At 55.8% G+C, this 9,957-nt stretch overlaps 2 protein-coding genes across 2 annotated transcripts; one reads left to right on the top strand and one right to left on the bottom strand.

Annotated features, from left to right (window-relative positions):
* Positions 1–485: 485 nt before the first annotated feature.
* On the bottom strand, positions 486–1,524 carry MRPL34 (mitochondrial ribosomal protein L34). Its single transcript, XM_060146632.1, has 2 exons — positions 1,368–1,524; positions 486–1,157 (listed from the first exon to the last, which is right to left on the bottom strand). Exons 1-2 carry the CDS (start codon positions 1,439–1,441, stop codon positions 944–946), a joined length of 288 nt encoding a protein of 95 aa, XP_060002615.1. The 5' UTR covers positions 1,442–1,524; the 3' UTR covers positions 486–943.
* A 1,766-nt stretch (positions 1,525–3,290) lies between these two features.
* On the top strand, positions 3,291–9,939 carry ABHD8 (abhydrolase domain containing 8). Its single transcript, XM_060144697.1, has 5 exons — positions 3,291–3,476; positions 4,687–5,434; positions 7,237–7,407; positions 7,542–7,758; positions 9,239–9,939. The coding sequence occupies exons 2-5, from the start codon at positions 4,695–4,697 to the stop codon at positions 9,407–9,409; spliced, it is 1,299 nt and encodes a 432-aa protein (XP_060000680.1). The 5' UTR covers positions 3,291–3,476; positions 4,687–4,694; the 3' UTR covers positions 9,410–9,939.
* The last annotated feature ends 18 nt before the right edge of the window (positions 9,940–9,957 follow it).

The following is a 9,957-nucleotide window of genomic DNA, read 5'->3' as shown; positions in this document are numbered from 1 at the left end:
CAATCACCCTCCCAGCCCTGACTCCACTGTGTCCAAACTGCCTGGGTACGAATCAAGCCACCGCCCCCTCACCACGACCACCATCAGCCTGACAGCCTGGAGGGAACAAGAACTTATTAAGGAAGTACTCAATAAGTTACTAAGTGGAAGCTACTAAGTATTATTACACCAACATCACAGCAGAGGAGAAATAAGCATCTCATTTTAAGGATGGATCCTCCTTATTTTTTTGGCCGCGCAGCATGCAGGATCCCAATTCCCCAACCAGGGATGGAACCCGCGCCCCCTGCAGTGGAAACCTGGAGTCATAACCACTGTACTGCCAGGGAAGTCCCATTTTATTGGAACCAAATGAACCTCAGAGGGCTAAGATCTTGCTCAAGGTCACAGAGCCCATCCCCAAGGGGCAGGTGGAGGATTCAAACCCCTCCCACCTCTCCACAAGCCTTCCTAGAACTGTGAGAATTGACATTTTATAAGACAAGTGAAAATTTGAACATTTATTAGATTTTTAATGACATGAAGGAATTGTTGACCTTTTTTTTTTAGCTTTGAAAAGCTTTGTGAATATGTATTAAAGGGCCATTATCTTAGAGAAGTGAGTTCTGAAATATTTACAGAAGAAATAACCTGCTGCCCGAGATTTGCACCTCAGGAGAGGGCAGGATAGGTTGTGGGTAGAGCGGTGTACCAGGTTACAAGGGCGTTCACTGTACCATTCTGTGGACTGATGCACATGTTCGAAATTCTTCCTAATTCAAAAGCGTAAAAAGGCACTTGGCAAGGTCTGACTTCCCACTCCCTCTTCCAGTCCAATCCCACAATTCTTCCCCTGGGCCAACCCCGAAATCTGAGAATTCATGTCCGTCCGAGTCCCAGTCGTCAGCGAGGAAAAATGCTTTAATGGTGGGGGGGGGGGGTCCAGCGGGCAGCGTCGCGCTGCTCAGTGGCTCAATGATTTTCGACCCTTGTGCATGCGGCGAAGAATGACCTGGACGCCGCTTGGCCTGCTCAAGCGCCGGATCCAACCATGCTTGTTCTTGCGCTTGATGTTGCTCGGCTGATACTCGTTCCCGCGCGCCTTGCCCCGGGTCTGCTGCACGGCGGGGAGTCCCCAGGCGTCGGGGAGCCCCAGCCAGGCCCGGGGCTGGAGCCACCTGCCGGGGAAGGTTAGAGGGGGCGCTGTGTGACTTCTGACCTCTCCGAGCTTGGGTTTCCCGATCAATGCCAGAGGGAGCCTGGCAGCATAAAGGCGCTCGAGGAGTTCTCAAGGCATTGGAAGGTCATGTGGTTGGTAAACAGCTGGGGCCAGTCCCCGACGCCGCCCTTACTCCCAGATTTGGGAAGGGGTCCCCCTGAGGACTCACCTGCCACCCAAAAGCGCCGCTGACCTACTGACTGGCCCCAACAGGCGCCCCACCAATCTGGTCGAGAAAGCCATGTCCGCCGCCGGCACGCCGTCCGGTGGCAGCTATTTCAAAGCCCATAGGTTCCGCAGCTGCGGGACGAGGACTTCTGGGAAATGTAGTTTCTTCTAGGCGGAGCCCTCATTGCCGCGGGAGTTGTAGTTCTACGTAGGCGCACCGCATCTTAGGCGTGAGCGTCAGGGCCCACAGGAGAGTGTAGTTCTTCTTGTGGACCAGCAGGTGACAGGCGAACGGCGCCTCCTCCGCATGCGCGTGCGTACAAGACATTATGTCCCTGGGTCTGCTGGGAGTTGTAGTTCCTTCTCCTGTAGCTCTACAGAGGGTACCCTGGAGTGACGGTGGCGCAGCTGGTGGCAGCCTCAGGAAACGGCTGGTTGAATTTCCCACCCCCAGCGGGAGCCAGGCAGACGGCACACGGCTGGCAGCTTTCCCTTAGCCCCAGCCAAGTCTCCGCCCCTTGGCGGGGAGCCCAGAAGTCTGAGTTGGTGTTGGCTGGATGTCCTTGGGGTGGTCATTCAGTTTCTCAATCTGCAGAACTCAACGGTTGCAGGCTTGCCCTTGGCGGTGCCCCCGTTCAGGCCCTATTTTTCTAATACTCATATCTGAGCTCTTTCCCTTCTTACACACCCTCTACGGCTCCCCATTGCCCCAGGGAAAATATCTGGCAGGCATTTGAAGCCCGCTCTCGCCATACACACACACCCTAAATTTCAGCTACAACCTCCTCTGCCTGGTGCTCCCCTAGTCATCTTTTTAAAATCCTCCTCAGATACTCTCCTTTCCCCCAATCCTATCCCTCCCTCTGGCCCAACACTGCCCCCACACAGCTCTCCCCAGACTCTCCCTGAAGCCCAGGGCGCCCTCAAGGGCCAGGCTTGCAGCTGAGTCCCTGCAGGCACCCCAGTATCTCCCAGCCTGGGGAGGGGGAGGGGAGTTTTTTCTGCATTAATAAACTGTAGTCTCCCAGGAGCACCTGAGTAGGCAAGAGTGGGTGGCTGGACCTAACCCAGCTCTGGCACCAAATTCCAGGGGATAGGAGTGGGGAAGGGATGATTAACCCCTTGTCCTCTGAAGCCCATCCTACCTGCACCATCATTTAGCAAACCACTACAATACTACAGCAGTACAATAATAATGCCAATAATGTATGGAGCACTTTCCCTGCTGAGCAAACTCATGAGGGAATTAATTCCATAGAGAAATAAATGGAGTCTCAGGGAAAGGACTTGCCCAAGGTCACATATCAGCAAAGGGTAGAGGCTGGATTTGAACTGTGGGATTTCTGGCTCCGGCTGGGACCAGGGTCACCAGTTAAATTGGCCTATTTGTGAAACTCCAATTCCTTAATTACCCATAGCTCCAAGATATCTGTCTAATGGTTTAATGAATAACAATTTGCAGAACTTGGAATCACACAGCCGTGGTTCCAAGTCCCATCTCTGCCCCCCAGCTTGCCTTGTGACCTTGTGCCACTTATGAGCCTCAGTTTCCCCACCTGAAATTGCAAAGATCTGGGAGACTGTAGAACGGAAAGGTCAGCACAGAGAGAGGGGCATGGGGGCTCCGTTTGGAGGGGACAGGGCAGTTCGGAGGCAGAGGCTAGCCGAGGAGATCCTCTTTGCGGCGAGGAGGGGCCCGGAAGACCTCAGGATGCGACCCCTTCTTGGCGGTTAACCAGGCCCAATCCCTCCCTCCACCTCCGTAAACCTTGAGGGAGGCGGGGTCGTTGCCCCAAGAGCCCGCCCTCATCCCGGAGTTGCCGCCTCTGATTGGCAGTCTAACTAGGCCAGGTCATTATGCAGCTGCTATTGGCCAAGGCTCCAGTCAGTCGGTGCACGGTCCCGCCCCCCCCGGGGGAGACACTTAAAGGGCCGTCTCGCTAGGCGGTAGCGGGATGTCCCCGCACTGACCGCCCTGGGCCCGCGCCCGCCCGCGTAAACGCGCCCGGCCCGACCCCGCGCCACCATGTAAACGGCGCCCGCAGGCGGACGCCGGCTTCTCCGCCCGGGACCCCTTTGCCCTGCCCCGGGCCCCAGGGCCCTCGATGAGGTGAGCAGGGACCGGGCCGTGGGAAGGGGACACTGAGGCCCCTGGGTCTTTCACTTTGGATGGGGGGTGTCCACAAAGCCCTTAGGAAGCCGCGGAGCCCCAGTGGCCTCGACCCCGCCGCAGGGTTGACGGGCACCCAGGAGGCGGGGGCCTGGCTCTGTGGAGGGGGTCTGGCGTGGCGCATCTGCGCCCCCTTTGGCAATCCCGGGTTGGAACCCCGCCGGAGGTGGGGGGCGCGGCCTGCTCCCCCTTCCTCAGCAAGTACGGGCCACTGCAGGACGGGTGTTCGACGTTCATTATCCCCGCGGAGCCCAGGATGGGGACGGGGAGGGGTTGGTCCCATCACCAGGGCCTAAACAATGGGGGTGCGCTGCGCGGGTATCCCCCTCGAGTTATGTAACTGCCTGCAGTTGCCATGGACACGGAGTGAGGGCCGTGGAGCCCTCATGGAGCGGGATGGAGGCCTGGAGGCCCCCAGCCAGGGCTTTACCTTCTCCATCCTCATCTCCACCACTGGGGGCTGTGTGCCAGATTCCCCAGAACCCAAGGTACTGAGCAGTGGGGACAGAGCATCTTCTTCCCAGAGTGTCTGAGCCTCAGCTTGTAGATCTGTGAAACAGACCCATTGCACTCATGGTCTTGGGGAGTTGGGCAAGGGCTTCTGGAGCTCAGTCCTGAAACCCCTCTCCCAGGGTCTCACCTTTCAGAAGCCAGGTTTAGAGGCCTGGGATGGGGGCTCTTTGGGATCTGCACATTTTTAGATGCCTTTGGAGCCCTCAGGGTATGCTGGTTTAGTGAAAGTGAATTAAGGAAACAGTGCATGAATGAATGAATGGACGAATGAATGAGTGGGTTTAGGAAGGCATTACTGCTATAAACCTGAGCTGGAGGGTCCTCAAGGATGGGCCACATTTGCCACAACGTCCCCTCCTCCGGGAAGCCACCCCCCAGTGAATGCCTCTTGGTGTCAACCACGACCTTCTCTCTAGGATAGACTAGGCTGGCCCAGAAGGGTGGCCGAACGCCACACAGGCACTGACCAGACAAAACATCTCAGTGCGTGGCTGGTTCTGGCCGCCCCCAAACTGGAGCCTAGGTGGGGCCTCGCAGTGCAACTCACCTGACCCAGGTGTGGGGAGTGGGTGCTATGGGAGTGGAAGGCTCCCTGTTTAGATGGCCTCTGACCTGGCTGTCACAACCCCACTCACAGGACACACCATGCTGACCGGGGTGACCGATGGGATCTTTTGCTGCCTGCTGGGCGCGCCACCCAATGCTGTGGGGCCCCTGGAGAGTGTGGAGTCCAGTGATGGCTACACCTTTGTGGAGGTCAAGCCTGGCCGCGTGCTGCGGGTGAAGCATGCTGGACCCGCTCCGCTCCCCACCCCACCTCCACCACTGTCAGACGCCGCCCAGGGGGACCAGTCTGGCTTGGTCCACTGCCAGCGCAGAATCACCGTGTACCGCAATGGGCGGTTACTGGTGGAGAACCTGGGCCGGGCACCACGAGCTGACCTCCTGCACGGGCAGAACGGCTCTGGGGAGCCACCAGCCGCTCTCGAGGTAGAGCTGGCTGACCCAGCGGGCAGCGATACCCGCTCGGGCCCAGGCAGTGCTGGGAGTGGCAGTGGCGGACGACGGCGGCGAGCCCGACGCCCCAAGCGGACCATCCACATTGACTGTGAGAAGCGCATCACCAGCTGCAAGGGCGCCCAGGCCGATGTGGTGCTCTTTTTCATCCACGGTGTCGGCGGTTCCCTGGCCATCTGGAAGGAACAGCTGGACTTCTTTGTGCGCCTGGGCTACGAGGTGGTGGCGCCCGACCTGGCCGGCCACGGGGCCAGCTCAGCGCCCCAGGTGGCCGCCGCCTACACCTTCTATGCACTGGCAGAGGACATGCGTGCCATCTTCAAGCGCTATGCCAAGAAGCGAAACGTGCTCATTGGGCATTCTTACGGGTGAGCCAACACTGGGGTGGGGATGAGGGTGAAGGGTGGAGACTGGCAGGAACTGGACACCCACTCACAAAATACTTCTTGAAAGATTTCCCTTCTTGAAAAATCCCGCTAACATCTGCAACAAAACAGGGATTCCTGCCACCAATGCTATTGTTTCACATTTTTTTAAAGCAGTATCTCAGTCCCTGAACTATTGACATTTTGGGTCAGGTAATTCTTTTCTGTGAGGGGCTTTCTTGTGCACTGTAGGATGTTTAGCAGCGTCTCTGACCTCTGCCGATTAGATGCCGCTAGCACAATGGTCTAGTGATGATCATGACAATCAAAAATGCCTTCAGATAGTACCAAAGGTCCTCTGGTAGGCAGAATCACCCCTAGCTGAGAACCATTGTCTTCAACTAAGTTCAAAAATTGGTTGCTCTGGAGACCCCAAGGGCTCCAAGGAAAGACTAATTGGAATCCCATAATTTTTGTTTACAAGGGCACAGGTTGCTATAATTCATTCTTCCTTAAAGGGGTGACAGATAATACCACCTAGCATTTAGATGAGAGCCCACGCCATGGAAGGCTCTGGGCCTGGGTGCCTGATCACTGCCAAGTGGTACCATTCTGTCCTTTACCCAGGAGGAAAGGCAGGATCTGATCAGCCAGCCAGGTTGAGAACCACTGTTTTAGCAGTTGTAGCCCATGCAACTAGACAAGAAAAGGAAATGTTACATAAGTTTCCAAAAGAAAGGAAGCCAGACTGGGAAATAGCATAGCTCCTATTTGCTTATATGAAAACATACCTCAAAGTGGATGCTTATGCTGAATGATTCCTCCAATTAAATGAGCACCCACCTGTGGAAATTCCTGTGACCCCATAACAATGCTGTGAGGTCCGCACAGTTACTGTGTCACAAATGTGGAGATGGTAGCTCAGAGAGGTTAAGCAATTTGCCCAAGGGCACACAGTGAGTCACTGGGACAGTCAAGTCCACCTGACTCCTGCTTGTATCCTGTCCCTCTTTTCAGGAAGTGTTGGCAAACTTTTTCTTAAAGAGCCAAATAGTAAATATTTTAGGTTTGCAGGCCGTAATGGTTGATCTCTGTTGAAACTTCACATGTCTACTGTTGTAGAAAGAAAGCAGACATAATTGTAAACAAATGGGCATGGTTTTATTCTAATAAATCTTTATTTATAAAATATTTTACACATTTACAAGATTGTAAACTTAAGTTTACAAAAACAAGCAGCTAGCCCACAGGCCATAGTTTGCAAAACAAACTCTGCTTTAGGGGGAATGAGGAGAGGTACCTGCACCCTTCCACCTTGCATAAGGCAGGCAGATGTGTCACACCCAGGGGCCAATGAGAGAAGATCCTTAAAGGGAAGGGATACGCTGGAAATAGGGATGTTCTCTGAGAAGCCAAAGGGTTGGTTTAATCAAATAGCTTTCCTAACACTTGGCAATAAGTAATTCTTACTCCTTTGGGGGTTATGATGACTTTGAGGATCTGATAAAAGTTGTGTATTTGGATCCTTTCTCCAAAAGAAAAAAAATCCACCCTCAACACACACACACACACACACACACACACACACACACACACACACACACACACACACAGTCTCTCAATTTCAGGGCATTCGAGATGCCCCACCCATCCCTCACCCCCATTTGGTGCCCATGGACCCCAGGGGAAGAATCTTGGCCTTCAAGTATATGCCTCTGGGTGAGGGGAGGGCATTAACCCCTTCACTGCTTGTATCCTGCTGACCACTGCCCTTCAACCCTCCCCACCATCCATCCATGGGGCAGTGTCTCCTTCTGCACGTTCCTGGCTCATGAGTACCCAGATCTGGTGCACAAGATGATCATGATCAACGGCGGGGGCCCTACGGCACTGGAGCCCAGCTTCTGCTCCATCTTCAACATGCCCACGTGCGTCCTGCACTGCCTGTCACCCTGTCTGGCTTGGAGCTTCCTCAAGTGAGTGACCTGGCCCTGCCCTGGCATCTCCCCAGGGTGGATGGGAGGGGAAGCTATATGGCTGGGGCTGGCATGGGGGCACCCCTGGTGGCTGAGCTGTCATGAGGGCTCCAACAGTGCCTCCCCACCCCCAGGGCTGGCTTCGCCCGCCAAGGGGCCAAAGAGAAGCAGCTGCTGAAGGAGGGCAATGCGTTCAATGTGTCTTCCTTTGTGCTTCGGGCCATGATGAGTGGCCAGTACTGGCCCGAGGGCGATGAGGTCTACCATGCTGAGCTCACCGTGCCCGTCCTGCTCGTCCATGGCATGCACGACAAGTTTGTGCCGGTGGAGGAAGACCAGCGCATGGCTGAGGTATGGCCACCACACCCTTCAGATCCCCCTTGCACAGTCCAGGGGGACTCTGCCTTGTGCTCCAGCCCCAGGGACGTCAGAGCTTAGATGGAGAGTCAAAGGTGGAATCCAGAAAGTGGGGCTGCCTTGAACAGGTGGTAGGTTTATGTGCTGTCCCCACTGCACATTAAAAGTCAGTCTTCATGGGATTTCCCTGGCGGTCCAGTGGTTAGGGCTCCATGCTTCCACTGCAGGGGGCACAGGTTTGATCTATGGTGAGCGAACTAGGATCCCACATGCCAGGCAGCATGGCAAAAAAAAAAAAAAAAAAAAAGGCACTCTTCACAGTTGGGATTTGTGATGAGCTACATAATTCTTCAAGGGTGAGCTGGGGATCTTTAGATCAGATTCCCCAGAAAGGGTCTTGAGATCCTTAGGGCTAAGAATAGCTCTGGGCCAGTGGTTCTTAACCAGGGATGATTCTGCCCCACAGGGGACACTTGGAAATGTCTGCAGACTTTTCTGGTTGTCATAACTGTAGGGGAGGGAGGTGCTCTGGCATCTGGTGGGTGGAGGCCAAGGATGTTGCCCAGTAACCTACAATGAGCAGGACATCCCCACCGCAGAAAATGATCCCGCGCCAAGTGTCTGTCATGTGGAGGTTGAGAAACCCTACCTTAGCATGAGAGACTCTCCATCTGTCAGTGATTTCTCACCGAGGTGACTTTGCCCCCAAGAGACATTTGGCAACGTCTGGAGAGATTTTTTTTTTAATTTATTTATATTTTTTATTTTTGGCTGCGTTGGGTCTTCGTTGCAGTGCGCAGGCTTCTCATCGTGGTGGCTTCTCGTTGCGGAGCATAGGCTCTAGGCAGGTGGGCTTCAGTAGTTGTGGCTCCAGGGCTCTACACCGCAAGCTCAGTAGTTGCGGCTCGCGGGCTCTAGAGCACAGGCTCAGTAGTTGGGGCGCACTGGCTTAGTTGCTCTACGGCATGTGGGATCTTCCCGGATCAGGGCTCGAGCCTGTATCCCCTGCATTGGCACGCAGATTCTTAACCACTGCGTCACCAGGGAAGTCCCTGGAGAGATTTTAAATTGTCACACTGTGGCGGGGGAGTGGGATGCTATCACTGGCATCTAGTGGATCGAAGCCAGGGATGCTGCTCGACATCCTACAGTGCACGGAACAGTCCCCATCCCAGAGAATGATCCCACCCCAAATGGCATTAGTGCCCGGGTTGAGAAATCCTGCTCTGGACATATTGTAGGCACTTAATAAACGGCGAATGAATGAATATCCAGTTGGGCTCCAGCAGGGTGACAGGCCATCTTCCAGATCCCCCTTGGGTGGAAGTGGAGGAATATAGGGTAGATTGCAAGAAGGACTTCCTGATGCTGGAGGCCATGCATAGATGCGGGGGGGCGGGGGGAGTCCCAGGGCAGCCTGGCCCCGAGCTCCGTCGGCCTGTCTCTGCCTGCCCTGAGCCCGCGTCCTCCACAGATCCTGCTCCTGGCCTTCCTGAAGCTCATCGATGAAGGCAGCCACATGGTGATGCTGGAGTGTCCGGAAACGGTCAACACGCTGCTCCACGAATTCCTGCTCTGGGAGCCCGAGCCCTCGCCCAAGGCCCTGCCCGAGCCCCTGCCCACGCCCCCAGAGGAAAAGAAGTAGCCGCTGAGCTGGCAGGGTAGCGCTTAGTGAGCCGAGGAGCCTGAGGAGGGGCCCGGAGCCGGAGTTGGGTCTGCCGCCCGCGAGGACCACCTGGGCGGGCCGTTCGCTCCAGTGGGCGGGGTCAGGTCAGAGAGACGCCCCCCAGGCCGGCTGGGCAGGACGTGGCGTTCGTGGGAGCCAGGTGGACACACCGCTCTCTGCTAGTCCTGCGGGACCCATCGGTTTTTCGGGGCCATAGCCGGGACCCCCGCGGAGGATGACCTTGTACAGAAGCCCCCTACCCCAAAACGCCAGGGCCGAGGCAGGCCACCACCCCGCTCTCTGTCTTCCGTGTTCGCCGTGCTTGATCCTGGGACCCACGAGCCCCGCAGGGACCTTCGAGACCCCGCCCCAATGCCCGAGACCCCTTACCACCCCCCATTCCTCGGCGCTGGGAGCTATTGTGGCCCAAGGAGGGAGGGTTTGGGAGGGGCTGGCACCACCGAACCCGCACATCTCAACTTGTAACTCAATAAAAAGTGACAATCTGAGCCTCCAGGCCTGTGTTG

Source organism: Lagenorhynchus albirostris, chromosome 3 (assembly GCF_949774975.1).
Source record: "Lagenorhynchus albirostris chromosome 3, mLagAlb1.1, whole genome shotgun sequence".
NCBI lineage: Eukaryota > Metazoa > Chordata > Mammalia > Artiodactyla > Delphinidae > Lagenorhynchus > Lagenorhynchus albirostris.
The sequence above is the reverse complement of the archived record's forward strand: the minus strand, read 5'-3'. Positions and strand labels throughout refer to the sequence as shown.

Bases quoted from the DNA above. Each gene is read 5' to 3' on its own strand.
- MRPL34 (XM_060146632.1), bottom strand. From the start codon at position 1,441: ATGGCTTTCTCGACCAGATTGGTGGGGCGCCTGTTGGGGCCAGTCAGT. The intron at 1,158-1,367 runs GTGAGTCCTCAG...CTTCCCCGGCAG, and splicing joins GCGGCGCTTTTGGGTGGCAG to GTGGCTCCAGCCCCGGGCCT.
- ABHD8 (XM_060144697.1), top strand. From the start codon at position 4,695: ATGCTGACCGGGGTGACCGATGGGATCTTTTGCTGCCTGCTGGGCGCG. The intron at 5,435-7,236 runs GTGAGCCAACAC...TCCATGGGGCAG, and splicing joins CTCATTGGGCATTCTTACGG to TGTCTCCTTCTGCACGTTCC. The intron at 7,408-7,541 runs GTGAGTGACCTG...CCCCACCCCCAG, and splicing joins CTGGCTTGGAGCTTCCTCAA to GGCTGGCTTCGCCCGCCAAG.